Source organism: Brachionichthys hirsutus, chromosome 9 (assembly GCF_040956055.1).
Source record: "Brachionichthys hirsutus isolate HB-005 chromosome 9, CSIRO-AGI_Bhir_v1, whole genome shotgun sequence".
In the NCBI taxonomy this organism is placed as follows: domain Eukaryota; kingdom Metazoa; phylum Chordata; class Actinopteri; order Lophiiformes; family Brachionichthyidae; genus Brachionichthys; species Brachionichthys hirsutus.
The window spans coordinates 12,070,158-12,093,061 of record NC_090905.1 but is presented as its reverse complement, the minus strand read 5'-3'; the positions used below and the strand labels follow the sequence as shown (position 1 = coordinate 12,093,061).

The following is a 22,904-nucleotide window of genomic DNA, read 5'->3' as shown; positions in this document are numbered from 1 at the left end:
CTCTGCGGCAGCAACATCTGGCTCACATCTGTTTGTAAAGGATTTAGTTCCATTCAAGTTGCCCCCCCCCCCCCCCCCCCCCCCCATTCATCAGGCCCATAGCCTGCAACAAATTAAGCTGCCACCGATGGCACCAAACGACATCAATCACAGCATATAGCTTGACAAGGAATGATAGACGACAGTAAGTGGTGGCGAGGAGGACTGGCTCTCTCATCCGCCAAAGGCAGCGCAATCGCAGCACATTCTACGCCATCAGAATGTGATTAAAACACAAATATTTCAGATCAAGTAATCTTCTCTTAGTGGTGAACCAAAGTTGTCTGAGGGGAACAGGTGACAAAAAGTAATAAGAGGCTCCAAAATTGTCATGTGTTAACGGTGAAAGGGATTAGGATTAAAAGTGTTTTTCCATGTAACTCGTATCACGTAACACCTCGGAAACAAACACAAACAGGAAACGAGTCAACTGCTCAGACCATCAAATTATCTGGGATGTCAGAAGCGCTAGATCACTTTTCCTCAAGTAGAAGTGTTTGTATGTGGCACTTGTTGAATTCAATCTATACATGCACGGCATCATTGATTCCATATGTTTGTTTCTATATTTCTGTGTTTGTGTGAGTGTATTCCTCCAATTAAAATATTTAGAAAAATTAAATGCACTCGGAGCAGGATTGTTCTTACTTTTATTACCAGGCCGAGGAGGTTATGTTACCTCTATCTTACCACCAAATTTCCTTTGGATCGGATCCAGAATGGAAAAAAATAGGAGCTTTTCTAGTGTTAGATTTCAACAAAACTTTTGATAATCAAATGGCACCCCAAGGACATTTTCTTCTATTCATTACCATGTTTGTTATGAATGCAGGTTCGTGGTAGAGTTCTGATCACACTGATGTAGAATAGATCACATACAAAGATGAATGTGAATGTGGGGAGGCAAAAAGGCCAGAATGTAAGAAAAAAGAAATCTGAATCAAATCTCTTTCAACTAACAGACTAGAAATAAACGTACTTTTATAAAACCACAACAACTATATTTTAATGGCGATGGTTTTGCTATAGTTGAATGATAGCTTCGTCACTGACTGTATCTCAGCTCATAGGTAGGTTACGCATTAAAATTAAAAAATAAAAAGCCTGCCCCGCGTGAGACGCGAACCCACGACCCTTCAGATTACGAGACAGACACGCTGTCTAATGCGCGAACGAGGGAGTGGCTATGAATGTAAACATCGTCTTTCAACCAATCATTTTTCAGGCTACGATCGACTGTTGCCGGAAGTCTTTGCAATATGACCAATCAGCGTTCGCCAATTTGACCTACTTTTAAGGATGCATTTAGGGAGATCGGGAATATTTAACTCTTCACCTTCTCGATCGTGTCTGTGGGTATAAACGTTACTTTATTCTTCTGACTGAAGAATCAAAATAAGAACATGTCTTCACTCAAACGTAAACCTACCGAAATAACCCACCGAACTCAGCGAGAGTTTTTTTTTACTTTCATTACAGTGGTACGATGTAAATTACCGTGATAATTGTGACGGTCACTCGCTGGAAATTGGACTGTGACAAATTATAAATAAGATGCAGTGATGGAATGAAATGTAAAAAGTCCAGGGATGTCCACTTCCAATAATTAGGACGTTGTGTCGTTGTTTGACCGTGGAAACATTGAAGTGATTATTTTCCCCAACGACTTGGAACACACCATTTCTCGTGTGCTGCGGCCAGGCACCCGCGTTCTGTTATTATTTTTGTTCTGTTCGGTGTGGGATTCGCATGAAGGCATCGTGTTATTTCTTTTTCAGGCCGCTGTGTGCGTTCGTTCACTGTTCAGGTCATCAACAGCACCTTTGTCTCACTGTCCTGGACCCTCCTGGATTCCATATTTTTGTTTCTGTACTCCTGGAGACCGAGGCGTGTGAAATGGTTAGACGTACATTCTCATATATTGTTGTGTAACTGTCCCCCCCCTTCATTTTGTGGATTGTCCATGTAGTTACAGATTTGGGAATTATTTTTCCAGTTTCACTGTGAAATCTAACAAAGCCAGATTCTTTAAATTCTTATCACAGGCACAGAGGACATTGAGGAGGTCAAACAACTCAAAGGTCGTTAGACCAAGTTGGAATGCATTCAAATGCACATATTTAAAATGCTTTGTGTCACAGTTCAGCATTAACCAAAGCTGATTTAAATACTTTCTGCATACCCAATTATGGATCGGGAAAATGTAAAATGCGTCGCTTCACATTTGATTGCAAATCAATTTTCATCAATGCTGCTATTGTGATCTCCAGGGGGAAACGTGCATCATGAGGGTAAAAGCCTTGTTTGGGGGCATTTATAAAAAAAAATTAGAGGGGCTTCAAAATGTGATACATAAACATATTTAACAAGTGATCACGATTACATAAACAATGTGGCAATGTCGTGTGTGTCCACGTCGTCCCGTGTGGAAGGCCAGTTGTGTGTCAGTCTCTGCCGAGATCATTAAGCCAGACTTCAAAGAAGTGGAGAAAGAAGGAATTAACCCTCAAAAAGCTAGAGCAGCAATGTTTTCTTTCCTTCAAACCACATTAGAATGTGAAGCGAAGGTCTTGGATGATGCCCTGAAGCCACTGGCGTGACTAACTAAGACCGGTTAATGGTGAAAACAGCAGCTGATGTTTGGGCATAGACTTTGTTTTGTGTTTGTAAGCCGCTTGCATAACATCTGCACGGAATCACTGACCCATCGACCCAAAGACTGTCCTTTTTGTACTGTGTGCTGTAATGTGTTTGAGACTTGTGTGTCAAAAAATGTGATGTATACTATTTTTTTATGGGTATGACCATTAACATAAAAACATGCTGTCTGGTGTAAGAAAGATAAAGGCATAATATATATATATATAACCAGAGGAAGACAGGAATGCAAAGTTCTGGAAAATGTCAAAACACAGTTTGTAGATATTGTACATTGAGATCTTCTGTCTATTTTTCATGTTGAAAATAAAGTTCTGGTTTGTGTGACAGATCTGTTCTGTACATTTGAATTGTTCATCACATGAAAACGAACAAATATCTGTAGAGACAAACTTTCATTATCAAAACTTGATTATGAGGTGGTTTTATTCCTCGCCCTCATTTCATCATTGAACGAGAAAAAATATATAGTTTGGCGTTGTTAGATCTTTGCAGATTCCATCTACTACAGTTTTTAAAATTGTGTTAAATTGTGAGGCAGGACAAACTTGCATATGTATATGGCACTGTAACATTCCGTTACATACTCTTCGTTAGTAGAGTATTCATCAGAGGGTTCCTGTAATCGCAAGAGACCCCCCCCCCCCCCCGCTTCCATTCTTTATGCTAAGCTAAGTGAATCACAGATCTTTATAATTATTACAGTCATCTCATCTAACTCTACAGAAAGCTATTATTATTGTGGACCTTTCAAACTGATGCGTGCTGGCTGCGGCTGAAGAACTTGTAGTGGAACTAAAAGTGTGAAGAGTGAAAAACCTGTGTGTGTGAACAGGCAAATCTATTTATAAGGCACTATTCATTATGGGGACTATCTATGACACGTCTGCAAAGCTGCCGAGTCAGCAGAAATGAGAGGACACTGCTGTACCATATGCTCAGACATATGCTGCAGCTATGAAATCAGTATATGTAAGATCTCTAGCTGCTGAATGGGCCTAAGTCTGATGAACTTTAACTTCTGGAGTGCTGAGTGAACACTTTGCACTGTTACTGAAGACTGTGTGTGAATCTGCAGAGGCACCAAGCAGTGTTCTGCGTCAAACAACATTATAATATATTTCACACTTATCCAACGTTCTTTCTTTGAAGCGTACACAGCATGCAGAAAACATTTCTGCCATGTATTTCAGTGCAGATGACAGTTTGAAAGTGGATAAAACGCAGCGCTGTTAGGTCACCTTGAGTCAAGTCGAGTTGCATTGAATAAAATACCTTTTTTAATTAGTCAGGGAGTTCACAGCGATAAGCTGCCAGGCAAATCATGCAAACAATGAAACAGAGTAGACCGGATGTAAAAGACAGAAATGCAACAGGTGAATAAAAGCATCTTCAATAAGGGAGGTCACTCAAAAACAATTAAATGATTAAAGATTATATTTAAAAGTTAAATCCTTCATTCATGATAAGAGCTATTTTGAATGCATGCATTTACATACAGTCCACATATTACACAGAATGGAGTCTCAAGAAAAACAAACGATCTGTTATTAAAAAATAATAATACTCTGAGATCACTGGAATAATCTGAGCCCATTAAAATGAGGCCTGTTTGGCATTTCATTTTCTCTACCACATGAAAGGAGTAATTATGCTAAAATAAACTTGTGCTTAATCATTTCCTGCAGCAGTGAGGTTGCTTGTCCTGCAGTGGGCAGCACATGACTTACGAGTGAAGTCGAGCAATAAGGCGGCTGCTGATTTAATGTGGATGATGCACTGTATATGTTCTTATAATGAGCTCCTCCTGCCGCTGCTGCTGATTTATCTGCATTTCTCCTTTAAACCAGCAGAGGATGACACCCTTCAGCCGGGCAGCGCTGCAGGCAGCGTCCCCGACAGACACCTTTGGTACATGTTCAGGCGGGGCTGCTCATGTCACCATTCACAAACATCATATATCTCCTGTTTTCCATCATTTACTAATGCATTTATTTTACTCCCTCTTTTAAGCCCATCGACAGGGCTGAACGTTTACAGTCCATATTTGTCCTAATCTAAATTAAACATTAAGTGAATAAACAAACTTCATGTGCCACCACGCCGACAACGCTGTCATCAGGGGGGATTTTTTTATCCCAGTTGTTCACGTCTACCCTTAAAGAGTCTTTGTCTTAGAGGAGAAACACAAGAGTCCAATAGAAGGAGAAATTGCTGTTTTGTTAATAGTGAACAAGTGCTTCACTGGGACCGGGCCAAGGCTGTTCATTTAAAATGACAGCAGAGAAGAGCCAATGGGCCGTCCTGGTATCTCTGAATGACCCTTTATAAACACCCCTAAAAAGAAACCACTGCATTCCTACCAAATAATCACAGGACAAACCCTTACAACAACGTGTGTGTTACTCAGAGGGACCGGGTGTGAACTCAGGATGTCTGAGGGTCAGGGGCTACAGAAATGGCACCAACACACAGAAAGGTGTGCTGGCTTTGGGGTGAAAATCATTTCTCCATTTGAAGCACACCCAGTAGTAAAGTGTGTTGTTTATTCTGGTGGAAGGACACCTTTGGGGGCACAACGAGCAGGGCACAGTTACAAAAACTGCTTCAAATCATATCTATCTATCTATCTATCTCAGAGTGTTTTATCTCCACAAGTACAGGTTAGAAAGAAGGCAACAAAAGGACAGAAAGTATTGTCATCCTTGTTTGATAGTCGTTCTGAGAAGTGAATAAAGTAACTCTGAAGACAGCTGAGTGACGCAGAGTTGCCGAGCGGACTTTTGGATGAACTCGACGCGCACAGAGGACGCGCTCAGCGTGTGCGCACCTGCGTAAAGCCATGAACGTCCGCGAGCTGCTTGCCTGACAAGTGAGAAGCTGCTCCTGTGTGAAAACAGGCGTGAGGAAAGGATTGTGAGTCTAACAATGGTCGGGATCGCTCCATCTGGATTACAGACCATGCAGAGCGTCTCCTTGGCTTTATTCTGCGAGCAGCTGTGAGCGTCGTGTCCGGAGACCGCGACACGCGCAGTCCTCGCACTCAGAGCCACCCTGCGAGAAACATGCAATCCAAGATAGTGGCTTACGTATCACTGCTGTCGGTCCTTTACGCATGGTAAGTGGCACACTTTAGTTCCTTCAAGAAACTGTTGACTGATGCTTGTCACTTGTCTCCAGAAGAAAACTTTACTCTAAGTTGAACTGAAGGACTCTCATTGAGCTTTAGGTGATTTTCCGCGCATGCAGTCTGCAGAAAAAAAAACAGCTTCTTCTTTTGCACCTGTGCAGCTCGCTGTCTGCGGACTACGAAGAGGACTATGAGGATGTTACTGTGAACCAAATGCTGGCTCCTAAATCACAAGACACCGGCACCACAGAATTACTCAACAATCTCATGAAGGAATACGACAAGAAGCTGCGACCAGATATTGGAGGTAACTGGCTCTTTATTTAAACTCTCTGCCATTATAATTATTATTATTTTATTTTTTTAATAAATATTTCATTTTCACCTGATTAATGGAAAGCCGTGAATCAGTGACATTCATAGATGACAATCGGCTGCTTTGATTACACGAGAATGGATGAAACAAATATTAGACTAATATTTTAATAAGCACTGTTTTATTTTGCAGGGTTAGGAATCGCCGCTGTTTATAACCACTGACCCTTATTGGTACGAAACCTCGGTGACAGCTCGTTGTCTGCTTCAATTAAAGTCAGTCTGTTAGGATATCTTCAGTATAACTAACCCGCGGCTGCATTTGCCACTGAAATTCATATCTGTGCCCTATTGTATTTTAGATATAGTGGAAACATACACTTCATCAGCTGTTTGCAAAAGCTAAAGCAAGCAAGAACAGTTTAAACAGCTCAGTACAAAAGATATTACAGGTTGTTGTTTTTTCCAAAATATAACAAAAGATACCGGTTACACTTGTACTGAATACTGCAGTCTCGAAATGAATAAGAAGCATCTCTCGCTCTTTGTAGAGACCCTTTAGCGCAGGGGTGCCCAAACTGTTCCACGAAGGGCCGAGACGCTGCACAGGTTTTCCTTCCAGCCGGTTACTAAAGCAGCTGATTTTAATTAACACCTCCTTCAATTTGAGAGAAGGCGCTCATTAGTGTGATGAGCAGCTGATCGATCTAGAATCTAGATCGAGACTTCTTCTGACACAGACCATGGGTTTTTGTTTGAGATCATAGTCCTTTTACCTGTAAGGTCATCTTCCTCACGGATGGTGAACTGTTGTCTTCAAGGATTTCCTGGTTCCATTTCATCACCCTGCAGAGCGGCATCCCAAAATGTCTCTGTCTTATCTGGATGATATGGAGCTGCTGGAGTGATGTTCTCACACCTTTGTGTTGGACTCACGCATGGTGCCCTTGTGTAAATTTGGGCCTGAATTAAAACAACAACAACAACCATTGTGCCTCATCTATGAGAGTATGCCTATGACGTTTGGCACAGTGCTTTAACCACATCTCTGCAAATGTCTCTTACGAGGGATGTCATTCAGAGGTCGAATCATTTTCAGACTGTAAAAGTTGTATTTTGTTTTGCATGTGAGAGAGAAAACAAAACCTTGTCATATCTGTTGCTGTGATCTCTTCTGTTCCTGTCTGACATGGTTTTTGCTAACAGCGTACCCTTTTCCATCCGTGGGTACCGTGGTATGATCCGTCCACATGCCATCAAAAGCTGACACTTTATTGGCTTACGGGCCCTAAAGGTGTGCATTTCATAATCGCTTACTTTAGATTTCTTTCATCTATTCTTTTTCATTAATTTTTAGACTCATTTTAAATGAGGTTGGCGCGCTCTTTAATTTAATTGAGTTTAATTGTTCAATACTAAAGTTTGAACACTGCAGGCCTGGAATTCTAATATTTGTGCATTCTATTAGTTCCATTTTAAAAGTGCTAAATAACGCAGTGTGCAAAATGATTTGATGATTTAGAATTACGGTCCATTCACACCAGCACACACTGTTTCCTGTAGTTGCGCGCACTTGGGTCCTAAAGTTTTGTATGAAAAAAAACATTTTTATTTCCATTCCCATCCAAGGAACAGCCTCGGGTGTTTTATTTAATTTTGCGCAGTTAAAAAAAATAATGGAGTCAGAGTACATTTGGTGGCGACCACCTGCTCCTGGCTGCGCGGTGGCATAACTGGCAGCGTTCGCTGTGAAATCCCTGGTTGTTTGAGAGAGAATCAGCCGATTTGCTACTGACTCGCCTCCAGCAACAAAGGTCAAGATGCGGCTCATCATATCCTCATGAATATAAATTATACACTGAGGGTGAAAAAAAAATAGGGGGAGTTTCAGAATGGACAATGCTCATTCCATCACGTCATGTATAGAGTGAGAAACTCCACCTGTGTCCTCGCTAAGCTGCTCCTGGGCTTTGCTCTGCAGAAGCTTCAGCTTCTCCCGTCGATTCACCGTGTAACACAAGTTCCTCACCTGCTCCAGAGGGACAATGGAAAAGACAAACGTTCCCATTCATGCATGCTTGAACTACAACACAATAGAAATAAATAAATGTTTATTGTACGATAGGTTGCTTTGTCGAAGGAAATGCACAATAAATTACAAACCAAATGTTTAAAAAATGTGTTGTAAGGGTTCAGCTGGGGACAGAACCAAGCCCATTCAATCTTTGAGCAGATGTTGTTTTTTGTTACATTTTGTTTTAAACATTTGGAGACGCTGATAGATATTCTGGAACACTCACCCTTTCCAAATCCTGCCGCAGGTGCATGAACATCCTCATGCGTGTATGAATGCTGTCCTCCTGAGGCTGAGGCACCACGTTTTCCTCCTCCTCTTTAGGGGGCAGCAGAGCTCTGTTGACGTTGGACTTCCTCTTCAGCTTCCAGTACTGATAGATGAAGTCTGCCAGGCGCTCTGAGAGCCCGAGGGCTTGGGCCACCTCCTCCAGCTGGATCAGAGAGTAGAACTCCTCTTCCAGCTCCTGCAGTCTCTGAGCCCGCTGGCCAACCTTCTCCATCTCTGCAGGGGGTTTGCAGCGGGCTGGGCTCAGGCCAGTCTCCCCCGTTTTAGACTTGCTGTGCTTGAGGCAGAACGACTTGAACTTGACTTCATCCCCTTCATCTAGGATGGTCTTCATCTCCAGGCTGTGCTCAAAGGCACACGTCACGTGAAAAGGGATGGTGTTATCGTCGCCCTGGAGAACAGACGGTTGGAGCACGAAAAACTGTGCATCTTGATGTAATATTTGACACCACACACCTGCCAGTAATAAACCAGTTGTACCGGGGCCACATGAAACATTCAGGCCACTGAAGACCACTGTCCAGGAGCAAGACACTCCTCCTTTGGACATTAAGAGGAGTAATTCTGTAGAAATTATTTTCAAATTCATTCCTGTCCGAAAGATATTTCTAATCTCTCCTCACCATGAACCTTTTTGCCACCTGCAATAGTGCGACTCAGAGCGGAAAGTAAGGACAGTGGATCTACTCTTAGCATGGAGCTAACCTAGTTAACTTTAACTAGTAGTAGGCTTGATAATAGTGGATACATTGTCACTAAACTCAATGAACACAATACCACACCTGACTCTCCCTTATTTAATTACATCACAATCAATATAAATTCTATGTCCCTGCAAACAGTCCTAATGTTGTAATGTTCTTGGGAGCTCCATAAGGGCTGCACACAGCTCCTCGGGGATGGGTCAAACGCAGAGAATTCCCCCTCTGGGGGAATAAATAAAGAATAAATGAAGAGACAATGCGCTGAAAGATGTTACTTCTCAAAAACATTTATCAGAGTCTTTTTAAAGACCGAGTTATACAGAAACACAGAGAACAACTCCGATTCTTAACAGCATGAAAAGTGAGTCAGACATGACTAGTTGTCATCTTCAGCCTCTTCTTCATCGATCATGGATTCAGAGCTGTCCTCACACACTCTCTTCTGCCTCTACTGATGTTTGTCTTCAGTATCACTGTCTTCCCTGCTGCGCTTCGTGCCTCTTTTCTGAGGAAGATCTTCCAGGAGTCCAATAGCTTGGGCCTCCTGAGGGGATTCATCTGGACGATCAGCAGCAAAATTGTCATGGTGAGGCTGCTGCTCAACATCTTGGGGCTCCTGAGGGGAGTCGCCATAAATAGCAGCAACAAGCCGGTCAAGAAAGCCACCAGGATTAAAAAAGAATGCGAAAGCTTGTGACTCGTTAGGGAAGAGATTGATCAGTTCCTGCGGGAAGACTTCATGAAGATCCGGAGCAAAGTAGTTGTCATCTTCAACCTCTTCTTCATCAATCATGGATTCAGGGCTGTCCTCACACACTCTCTTCTGCCCCTGCTGATGTTCGTCTTCAGTATCACTGTCTTCCCTGCTGCGCTTTGTGCCTCTTTTCTGGGGAAGATCTTCCAGGAGGGTAACAGCTTGGGGGTCCTGAGGGGATTCATTGGGATGATCAGCAGCAAAATTGTCATGGTGAGGCTGCTGCTCAACATCTTGGGGCTCCTGAGGGGAGTCGCCATAAACAGCATCAATAAGCTGGTCAAGAAAGCCATCAGGATTATGAAAGAATGCGAAAGCTTGTGACTCGTTAGGGAAGAGATTAATAAGTTCCTGCAGGAAGACTTCAAGACGACCCGTAGGGACGAGGTAGTCATCTTCAGCCTCTTCTTCATTGATCATGATTTCAAGTCCTTCCTCTGCGCTTTCAGAAGTATTGTCAAAAATGTCTTCATCATCACTTCCCTCATCAATGTAGAAAAGCTCGTCTAATTGTGGAGGGTCTTGAACAGGAAGAAGCATAGGGAGCATGCCTGAAGGGACAAAAAAAAAGTAGATGTATTTATTAACAAAAAAATAGGAAATATTTAGGATCAACTAAGCATCAATATGAATGTAAAAAGTACAACCTACCAACCCTCCCATGAAAATGTGCATATAATGTGCATATCACTAAGCAACTGACACAAAAGACATCTTCAATATGGTTCCTCTGCCCCTGTATTTTGGATATTATTAGATGCGACCTTCGTGTGTAACTTGAATGATACCCGTTATTTACTTAATACTCACAGTATTGAGAGAAATGTCATTGTAAAGATAAAATGGAAGGTTAGTGTTAGAACACCAACCGACATATCCTACTGCTTCAATGGTTACTAATCCAGAGAGGCACTCGCCAAGGTTGTCCCCTATCACCGTTGTTATTTACACTTACCATGGAGCCATTAGCGATTAGTGTACCAGAAAAACAATTCAATTAGACCTATCTCTATTAGTGGAATACACCATAAGATATCACTCTATGCCTTGCAATTTTTGTGTCTGACCCTGAGCAGTGTGTCCCACATTTGCTGGAAAGTAGTCAACTCTTTTGGGGCTGTATCCGGATATACTATAAACTGGCAGAAGAGTGGAACTACGGTAGTATCATTTGGAGCTGATCCCACTCAATCCCACTCAATTGAAAATCTCAAACACTGTTAAATATTTAGGTATAAAAATCACAAAAAATTATAAATTGCTTTTTCAAGATAATTTAATGGAAAGACTAGATGCTTTGGGAAAAAACGTTGAAAAATGGAGAACTAGTTAGTGTTGATTTTACAGACGTAACGAGAAGCGAACGCGACCTTTTAATTTCACTGTGATTTTACTTTAATTTCTAATCGTTAAAACTCCGCCTCTGCGATTTTCCTGTGTGGAAAAGGGAATAAAAATGTCTCACCTTCTTGAACATTGACAAAATGCTCTTCGTCTATTGGCAGCAGCCATTCCTCGTTTTCGCACGGTATGTTGGGGCTCATTTTACTTGCTGATGAAGAAGGATCCCAAACAAAAAGCAGCAGCTCTCTGTGGTCAGCGGTGATGTTTATATACCGGAGCACATCAAAACCTTTTGCTTTGATCACTATTTAACAGTTACCACAAATGCTTTGATCTCTCCCCACAGCTTTGAAATTTGAAAAAAGAGTTGTGATTGGTGGATTGTTGTTATGACAAATTTATTAGCACCCCTTTCCTTCTAAATTACTAAATTATTTTTAATTTATTATCCACCTTTCTTCTCGGTTTCAGCGCGTTCAGATCAGTGTTCTGTTGTTGGACTTCTGTGCTAGTCACAGATTGTCCATAACTTTCAAAGACTGAATTTTTTAAATATACAACATGGATCCTGTAACGTCACAATTCAACAACCTGTTAAACTTTCTTACACATTCTTTTGAAACATCAAGATGTGATGCCTTTCAGCTTAATGGAGCATCTAGATGTGACAGTTATGACATGAAGTCCTTCCTTACATCACAGATTCTTTTGGACTTTGTGCTGGCGACAATCTTGATGGTGCTTTCTTTTTCCAGTGTTTGATGACAGTGGATCGCTCTTGAAGCCACGTGACAAAATGTTTTTCATGCCGTGTCGTCTAAGGCAGGGGTCCCCAACCACCGGGCCGCGGCCCGGTACCGGTCCGTGAGGCATTTGTTACCGGGCTGCAAAGAAAGAACAACTAATGTATACAATTTCTGTTGTATCGATTATTAGCGTCTAAAAGGTGTTTTATTTTGAAAAACGACCGGATTTTCGCCAACGTAACAATCGCGTCTTGATACGTTGCTAAAAAAAGAAACAGCCGTGAACTCGCGAAAATTAATAAAAAGAAACAAAAGTCTTTGGAGAGCTTCTTTGCTACGGAGAAAAGTCCTACTGAGGAGGAAGAAGAGGCACCGACGACCTCCAAGAAGAGAAACCAGGACTAAGACTTAAAACACGGGTATTAACAGCTGATTCGCTCCGTTAACGACCAATGAAGGGTTCAAAACTGCTTCGGCACATTGAGACCAGAACCCGGATTAAAAAACAAGAATGTGGAATTTATGAAACATAAAACCATGAAGGACAGAAGTAATTATTGGGACGACAATTTAATTATTTATTTAATAGTTATTGCAAGTGCATATGCAAAAGCAAGCCCACACCAGCCTGCTTCCTCTCACACTGAGCAACACCAGAGGAATGTAGAGCCCAGCCCCTCTGGAGTGGTTGGGTTGCAGAGCCCAAACTGTGGGTGGCGGTCAGGCCAACTATATCTCTAGACAGTACTTCACAACCTCCCTCACAAGCTCCGTCTGCTTTCCCCCAGCGAGGTGACATTCCATGTCCCAAGAGCTAGTCTCTGTGTCCGGGGATCGTGTCGTCAAGCCCCCTACCATCGACTGCCACCCAATCCACATTGCACCTGTCCTCTACGGTTCCCTTAGTGGGTGATGAGTCCACTAGAGGTCGGGCTCACATCACCCTCTTGGGCTGAGCTTGGATCAGGTGCAATGACAACATGGGGAAACTGAAATCGTCCACCACTTATCCAGGGCCAGGTCGCAACAGTTTGAGCAGGGATTTCTAGACTTCCATCTTCCCACTTCCCGAGGCGTCCCCAGGCCAGCCGAGGGACATTGTCTCTCCAGCATGTCGCAGGTCTTCTCCGGACCCCACAGCCACCAGGCGCCCTGATCCCAGGCTTGGCTTCAGGATGAGGCCTCTGCCTCTGGAATATTGTTGCAATCCACTAATTCCCACTCGAACCTGCTATTGGCCTGCGACACATGATTGGCGAAGTCGAAGCCCCACTTGGCGGAGGCAGCGTCTTCCGTCTCCCATAAATGTCCCTTTTGTCATGGAAGACCCTTCCAGGAGCATAAAGCCCCTGACAGCATAGCTCCTGGGTTAAAACTCCCCGACCACGATAACGTGGTTGTTCAAGGGGGAGTGCTGAAACAATGCTGACCGTACAAATGGCAAGTGTGGTCCAGTTCAATCAGTACAACTTTCTAACAGACTGATGGAATAGAAAAGCCCATGAAAAGCGCTTTTTCTTCTTCTCCAATTAGCATAATGTTAACGCTGACACCGCCACATAGAGCATACCTCTTCAAAAGCCCTTTGTGTTATGACAGAAGGAACCCGTCAGCTCAATGTGTCGCCTTTCTCCCAGGATAATGAGTGAGGCTTTTGTTCAGACCATCACCTGCTAAGTGAGGCGGTTATAAAAGATGCTGTTAGGACGCATCAGACTCAGCTCAGTCAGTGATTGATGCGCTTTTCACATCAATTCACACACAGTAATCAAAGCTCTAGAACTGCTGCGGTTCAGCCAGCCATAATCAAAGTGTCTGAAACTGACTGTGCCCTCACTGTGTGTTTTATAGCGCACTGGTTGCCAGACGTGTCACATGTTATTAGTTGTTTGTTACCTCTACCAAGAGGCTGTGCTCTTTGTTGATTGGAATCTGCGTGTTCGCAGGATTTCTCAAAACGTAATGACTGAAATATTTTGTGAAGGCAGCAGCCCAAGGACATCCGTTACATTTTGGTGATGAGATTGGACAAAAAATATACAACGGCACCTCCTGAAGATCTACTGGATTTGATGCTCTGATCCAGATAACTACCAAACTACCAAACTACTAGAGACGCCAGCGGGATTTCAGATTTCAGATTTCAGAGATTCATTTTTCAGGACAAAAAAAAATAAAAGAGATTCAGATTTCAGGGGAAGGATTCTCGCGGGTGCTTTCAGGTGCAATGACAACATGGGGAAACTAAAATCCACCACTTATCCAGGGCCAGGTCGCAACAGTTTGAGCAGGGATTTCTAGACTTCTATCTTCCCACTCCCCAAGGCGTCCCCAGGCCAGCCGAGGGACATTGTCTCTCCAGCATGTCGCAGGTCTTCTCCAATTTTGTCAGAAATTATTAAATGTTATTAAAATATATATATATATATATATCAAAATGATTTTTTTTTTTTTTTAATATGGTTATTTTTCTAAGAATTTGTAGGATTATTTATGTACTGTGTAAATTCCCCCAAAAAATATTGGCAGTATTATGACACTGATTTCAAAGTAGTCCAGCACTACTTAGCATTCAGAGAGCGAACTTAATCCCCCTTAATCCCTTGAACAGCCGTCACCAAGGGGTCTTCCCTCATGCGGAGAGGGCAACACCTACTCTGGACCTCTTGTAAAAAAAATGGTGATTGTTGATGAGGACTTATTGAAAATCAAAGATGTATTATCTTCCTGACTGACAAAGCCATTCAGGAAAGGATATGGTGGGAAGACCCAAATCCACTCAGGAAAACATGCAGGCCAACAGGGGTCAAAAAGAATTGATTGGTTTGAAGCGTAACACGAGTGGAAGTTTAATCATCTCATTAAATCTTTAAATTTCTCATAAACAGAGCAGGCAGAGATTCCCTTTAGGGGTGAGTTTGCATCTGAAATGATATGAAATTCACACTGACGAAGGGAGGAAAATATAAAGAGAGGGTTATTTGACAAGGTTTTAAAGAACCATAAAACCGCGGCCCGTCTGTCAACAAAGACATGGCTGCCGTTTGTCCTTGCTCTTCACCGGCGGTTAATGTGCAGGCATTCATCAGGCGGACAGAGATTAGCTAATGTCTCTGAGGACCTGGACATCATATTCTTCTCACCTTAAGGGCAAATAAAGCTCCTCACTGAAGGATTGTATAAGTGTCATTCCAAAGCAGAGTGTAGCCTCCTTTCACCGATATTCTCCTCTCTTCCCGTTGTTATTTAAAACAGCTCACGCCATATCAGCCACTCCCGCTGAACGTCTGCGGAGACAAGAATCCCGAACTGAACAGCAGATTCAGGAGATGGCTGTCCCCAATCGTTTCACAGTGACTGAGCTGATAAATAACACAAGACTACTGAGCTCTAGTTTTATTTGCTCTCTTTTCCAGAGCTCTCCCCATTTACTGGGTGACACCTTAACTGCTGCTAAGGTGCAGAATTATAGCCTGCAACACAATCAGTACTGTATAATGAAGAAAGTCATGGAACATGAGAGTGAGGCGGTGGCCGGTGGCTCTGAACACTGGCTTGTTGACGTTATGTCGACAGTTGCCCCATTCTATTTTAATCTGGAGCTGCACCAATTTGCACACACATTGATACCAAAACCTTCAATATGAATTATTATTTTCATCCATGTTTTCTTGATGAAAAAAATAAAGAAAACATCATAAAAGGCCTTCATTCCGCATCATCATCATCATCATCACCGTAAAGAAAAGCATTGTGGACCCACAGCAAACTGTACTGTCTATTCTGGCCCTGGACCCAGTTTAACATCTGATTTCCATGGTGTTCTAGTTTCATTTAAGGGTTGTAGTTACAGTCCATCAATACATGGAGGTAAAATAAAAAAACATGTCTGACTATAATCTAGTACTGTTTGTGGCTGCACAACCTCAGCATACGGAGAAATACGAATCATGCTATGTCGTTTTTTTATTTATAATTGGACATTCTGGTCAGAGACTGGGTTCACAAAAGGTCAAATGATGTCCAATCGGGTCTCTGCTGAGCTCAGTGTAGCATTGATAAACACAAGGTGTAAATTTGCTGTGATTTATTATTTATTAAAAGATTGTAGCGTTTCAGTTTTCAGTGATGCTGAAACCAAGTACAAAATGAAGACCACAAAATAAAATAAATGCTTTTTAATGAACACTTTCCTGCAGGGACCAGAAACACAGTTTGTAATGCGGATCAGGTTTTCTAAATTAAATTGTACATGTAGAAATGAACTTTGACCAAAGGGTCTCCGGTGCCTGCTGCGGTGAAAGAGTTGAATAAATTAGAAATGGTGATCATTATTTTCTTATGTGTTCAACTTCTTTCATTTATTGAATCCTTTCGTGATTGCTCTGTGCGGTACCGACCCATTTTAATTAGATTGAATCTTTACGTTTGGATGCACTGGAAAAATGATAGGTGAAGAGAGAGGAGTGGATTCAGCGGCGCTGCGTTCACCAGCCGGAAGGGTTGATTCAACCCAATTAATTTCTTGCCTTGGCAGCAGCTCCTCGGGTCAGAATTCAACCTGTTGGAGTAGCCCTGACATTATTACCAGACATCTTACACATAATGAGCCGTCAACTCACTTACAGGATTAAGTTTGCAGCCCTCTAACAGCCTGTGGTAATGCCTCATGAAATAGGTGCAGCTTTATTGCATCACTTTACTGACCTGCATGAAAAGAGAACAATCATCATCAAAGGATTTGGGTTTGATATTTTCAAATTCTACGTTCAGATCTCCAGAGCTATTTGCCTGTGCTAGGAGGTTCACGCAGCAGATATGCTTATCCGGTTGCTGTGTGCTTATATGAACAAACATTTTAAAAAGCAGCCCCAGCAGGGATCCTCCAGAAGTGTCCTCGAGTGTGCCGCCTGTTAGCATGTGAACTGCACACTGGAACGAAGGCTGACAGGTGGAAACATTCCCACTGTGCACATAATTGGCTGAGACACAGAGACTCCAAAGACAGGTAATGTAAAATGATGGAGGAGCTATGCATAAGTGGACGCACATGGCAGAAGTGCGTCACAGCTGTCGGTTTAAAAGTTGACGCGTGCAATGACGGCTCTGCGGCGTGAAACCATTGGATGCAGCAAAGGGAAAGCAAGAGGTGATTCACGATGAGTGAGGCCGGCAGACCGGGTGGGAGGAGCAGCCATGATCAGGGGCTTCTGTCTGAATGCCCTGCAGTCCTGTTCACTTTCTAAACGTATACACATGAGTTTTATAAAAGCAAAGAATTGATTGAACACGTCTTGTTGCATTTTTAGAATATACATAGCAGGCAGTTTGTAGTTTATATTTGCAAAAATAGGTTCATCAAATTGAATTAGTGGCTCTACCAACTGAATATAGGTCATAAAGGACCTGTAGGTTCTTGCATTATTATTTATTTGTTCATAAATCCGTACTCCGGGTGTAGGCATAAAAGAAATCATCGTCTTTACCGCTTGCTATGGTAACAGATACCTCACGGACCCGTACCGGTAATGAACAAGCGTTGAGTTTTACAGAGAGGCTTCAGGCTTTCTAATCCAAAGTGATCCTCGGCCTCCAGGTTAGATGGGTCAGACGCTCTAACCATGCAGCCGTCTGGCTCCACAGATGCTATTCATTTAATGATTGGTTTCCGGATTCACTACCCACCGAGGACTAGTGAGATTGGGAAGCAGTGGAAGACTTTGCGCTTCCCCTAATGTTTCTCCAGCACTCTTGGGGTGCCAGTCATTGACTTGTCGCTGATATAATCCGTAGGTGTGTTTATGACAGCAGTTTGTGTGATGAGGACTAATGTGGGATTATGAATAACGACCACAGACCTGAGCGGACTCGCACCTCGCTGCAGCTACTCACGCTTCAAAGGCAGAGTCTCATTGATTCGACTTCCTCTTCTCTCTGTCTGATTATCAAAAGAAACAGGCATGGTGTCTAAGTGAAAACCTTGATCAGTAATTAGTTTCCCTCCTGTCTTCCACAGTTAAACCAACTGTTATAGACGTGGACATATTTGTCAACAGTATCGGGCCAGTGTCATCAATAAACATGGTAAGGAGACCTCTTTTATTATATCTGATCTAATGCAGGTCTTTATTGTACAGTTTCAACTTCTTTTCATTTTTTTCTGTTTTTTAAATAATGTAACTGAGTTGGTAAAAATAATACAAACCACCTGTTTAACTTTAGGATTTAATTTGATGATGAATTCTAGTTATGATCCATGTGCAGAGGATTATGTGGGATAATTAGAAAGAAAGTCTTTGGTGTTTTATTTATTGTTGTCTGTCCTGACCAGCAACGAGACAAACCCACCCATGGACTCCAGTCGCTGGTGGTGGTGGTGGATGATGACTCTGCTAACACTGATGAAAAGATGTTAACACTTTGCAGTGGCATGAACGAACCAGAGGTGCAGAGAGAAACCTTTAGAAAGTGGGCAGTTAGATGACGGCGTGCTGTCATACGACCACAGCAGCGATTTACGACCGAGCATGTAAAATAAGTGTGAATGGTGTGATCTGAGAGAAAACGTTGGCCTAAGTGTACAAAATAATCTCTCGCAAAGTGGAAATGTGGAAAGTTTGTTGACAAGCTTTACACACTTTTTCTTTCCTAATGTTTATGCAAATAAATTACCGTACAAAGGACAATAATCAGATGTAATCTAAACTCTCCTCTGTGCCCTCAATTAATATCGCAAAGCTGACAACATCTCTGCTATGCTGCACTGACTTTAATTATGTTGCTCGGTTGTCCACAAGATGTGCAGAAACACCTCCGTGACATGATGACATAAATGTTGCAAACGCCTTTCTTCAGCTGCCTTGCTGATTTGATCGATTTAAGGATGCTGATGTAACCGGCTCGGACAACCTAATGATGAATTGATTTTTCCTGCCTCGTAGCCTTATTATTTGTAGCATTTATTATTGAGAGAGGTCTTTCCATTTCAGGGGCTGACATTAGTCCATACTCAGATGACTTTGTATTTATTTCACAATCACAGGTTTGATTTGTGCCTGGGGCAAATTAAAAAGGCTTTAACGTACTGGAGGAGCAGGAGATCCAGATTCCCTCACCCCTAAGGGGGGTGATATAAAAATTAAAGCACAAGGCTGGGTAAGAGTCCAGAAATTCCACGATACTTGAATGGTCAGGGAGATTTAAGGGTTTCAGGAAGGAGACAAAGACTGCCAGGTGGACAGACATACAGACGACTCTGTAGTTGAGATGGAAAATAAATGTAAAAAAAACTAATCACGGAAATGAACAGAAAAAGATTCATTGATGGCTCGGATCAGGATCACATCTGTTGGTACTGCTTTCTGCAGATTCTCGAGCAAATGACCAGAATCGAATAGTTTGCCTCATTATTATCTGCATAAGCATGGATGCACTGAAACCCCCACCCCGCCCCCGAACGATTACCAATAACTAAACTAGAACTCGGGGTAGTGTCTGAGTGCTGAAAATGCCAGCGCTCTCTATTTAATAGATATCTGTAATATTGAATTGATTGGCACGCAGAGCCACAAGAACAGAGAGTACTTTAGTTATGTGATACTTTGCCTACACGCAACCCAATTGATAGTCTGAGCCATCTGAGCAATTTAAAGGCATTGCTATGATGGTAGGTGAGGTCAGCCCTTTGTTTTTCCTGTCGTATAACGCATTTTTAAACGTCTATATTGCTGCACCACTCTTACGTTTGCGACTGTGTCTGCATGACAAGCAAACCTTTCATGTTATAGTCTGGAATATTCATCGTGCATATACGTTAGCCAAATATGTGGCTTGATTCATTGGTACTCATGTATTTTTAGCATGCGCTCATTGCTACTACACAGCAAGCACCCGGAGAAGAATCCATATATAGTTTCAATTGTCATACTTGTACTGTTTCTAATTATGATGCAGAGTACAGTGTAACTCAGAGTGTCATGGCTTCTCCAGGACACAGGCGATGATTAATTTCCTAGACCTTGGAGAGTAAACGGAGAAAACCTTTTCCACTTCACTGGAAGACGAAAGAAGCAACTATTGAATGAAATTAATTTTTATTTTAACCACTTATTTCTATCATCAGCCTGCTAGTATCAGTTCCTATGGCCGATGTAGTGGGGCCGTTTGCTTACACTGTAAGCCTTACAGTGCTGCAGCAGCCAAGCTTTTTAATCCTGAGGCTGTACTACTGTTTAAAAAAGGGAGACATTCCTAACTCAAACTCTATGTGAGTTATCACAACATGAACGCATCTATTCACCCATCGATTTATATCAATTTGCACTTCTTCATGCACTTTCAGAAAAGATGGTATTTACGCTGCAAGAAGGTGTCGTAAAAGCGACTTCCTGAAAGCCAAAGAAGTCTCAGATGTCTCAGATCATCAACCATAAAGAAACTTAACAAAACAAATAAAAGAACCAAATAAAACAGGATAATAGTTACAATGATTTTACCCCTCACATCCACAAGAAATTCACAAATTTACTTCTAAATTTACCAAGACAGAATCTTTTTATTATCATCTTTAGATCATCTCTCTACAACAGTAAACAGCTTTCATTGACTAATTTAAAGACAAGCACACAATAAATGTGCATAAAGCTGCCACTACAGGTTTCCTCATCCTTTATGTCTGTGCATTACGAAACGAAGTGCGGATTCTGCAAACGTCCATATTATCATGCCACCTTGTGTCCGAGGTGAAGCGCGCCGTCTCCTGCTGCACAGTAATTGAGGATTGTTTGTGAGAGGGCAACACATCAATTCTGCCTTCATTTTGCCCAGGCATGGTGATGAATAACCCCTTCAGAAGAAATAATAAGGTGTTTTTAAAAAGCATTGAACAACATGCTTGGTGGGAGAAGGCAGTCTCTTTGTAATTATAGAGACGCTATTTTTATACCTGTCAGCCACGCAGTGTCCAAGGCAACCTTGTGTCATCCAGAAATTCCCACCAAGAAGAAAACTCCCGGCCCTCATACTTTTCTTCCTGTGGTTGAGAGCTGCCCAATCATTATGCAATGGATGTCCAGAGGAAAACAATATTCATGCCATTTCATTTGCCATTGTGTATGCATGCATGCTGCTGGGAGGACCGCTGTGCCTGAGACATGCAACTTAATGTAATTGCACACACGGCTCCTGCTGTCATAAAAACTTACTTGGAACATTTTGTATTCACTGAACAAAAATCAGCCTTCAATCTGTGGTCAGCTGGTTACAGGATGGAAAGCATGTTTTCACTGAATGAGCCCATGTGATGAATTTGATTTTCTTTTTTTTCTTTTTTTTTATGGCTTGTAGATTTGGGTAATGAAGTCATCAGCAGGAGGTTTACATAATGAGGCTCTTGGTGAAATCATAAACAGAACAGATCTCAGAGCAGAATATTAATATGCAGCCTCAAGCAGTTCAATCAGTGTGGAATGAACATGCAAAAGTAACTTAGGTGACACCTGCGTGACCTCAGTGCTGATCATCCCCGGCCTCTTTAAGGTGAAGACAAATAGAAGTGAATTGGCTTCGTAGACCAGGTCCTGATGTGGGACACTGATTGCTGACACTTGTTACTTTTTCCCTTTGGCTACCTTTCCTTATTATTGGGTAGCTCCTCTCTCTCTGTCTCTCTTGCGATTACAGGAACCCTCTGATGAATACTCTACTAACTCTACCAGAAATATATCTCTGTACAAAGACAAAGAAAACAGCACTGAATATCTTCTTGGAAAATGTGCAAAAATCACCAACATCAAAGCGAACAGAGCACCGTTTGTTTCCCTTTCACCTGCACCCTTTGTGTCGTCGAGTATTTCTTATAAGCTCTGATTCCTGATTTTAATTTGCAGTCATTGCTAAGCTCACAAGGAAATAATTTGTTTTTCTGTTTTAGCTCATTGCTAACAGATCTATATTGGTGCATTTATACAGATGCTGGAGACGAGGAAGAATCGCAGAGTAGATGTTCTAAATATAACATAACTATTTCTTCATTATACACCACTGCATATTTGTGGTTTGTTTTTTGCATCAATACACATCTTCTCAGTTCCTACATTAGTTTGTAACAAAATAGAATACAATTCTTTTTTCCATTTTTGATCAGTTTCAGTCTTTATATTTATTCGACAAAAACTACAGATTTGAGTTTGTTAACTGTGATGGCCTGTCTGCAGAGGAATGTTACCGTGCCATATACATATTCAAGTTTGTCCTGCCTCACAAAGTAACACAATTTTTAAAAATGTAGTAGATGGAATCTTCATTCAATGATGAAATGAGGGCGAGGAATAAAACCACCTCATAATCAAGTTTTGATAATGAAAGTTTGTCTTTTGTCCAAAGTGACCTTTAGCTGAATCTAATGAGGACACAAGGAGAGACTCCAAGCCAACAGAGGAACATGACAAGATGTCTCAAAGCACAGGACAGATGCACTATGTACTCTAAGCATTTTGCTGCATAATCATAAAGAGCAAGTTTCACACTGCAGTTCTTCTTTGCCCTAGTTTACAGAGTCTGGTGCAGCGGCCATGACTAGAGTTTAGGAAGTGAACCCACTTCAATGTGCAACAAATTTTGCCATGAAAAGAACTTTCGACGGGCATAATTACAGGTAAGTACGGACGTTCTGACTATTTAATGTTTCACTTTTCTACCTTGAACTGTGTGAATAGAACAAAACGGCTCAGTGTTACAGAGAAATGAAGAACTGGAAATGGAGGTTTTCTCCTGCTCTGCAGTTCACTTTGATATCTGCTGTAAAACATTCAAGAATAAATCTGATCATTTGTTCAACATTTAAACCAATGTC

The 22,904-nt window shown here is 41.9% G+C and overlaps 1 protein-coding gene across 1 annotated transcript in view; it reads left to right on the top strand.

The window, feature by feature from the left end:
• The first annotated feature begins 5,762 nt into the window (after positions 1–5,762).
• LOC137899079 (gamma-aminobutyric acid receptor subunit gamma-3) overlaps positions 5,763–22,904 on the top strand; it is a 31,652-nt gene continuing 14,510 nt past the window's right edge. The window contains exons 1-3 of the mRNA XM_068743089.1: positions 5,763–5,815; positions 5,989–6,134; positions 18,069–18,136. Of these exons, the coding sequence (XP_068599190.1) occupies positions 5,763–5,815; positions 5,989–6,134; positions 18,069–18,136 (267 nt within the window). The remainder of the gene's footprint in view (positions 5,816–5,988; positions 6,135–18,068; positions 18,137–22,904) is intronic.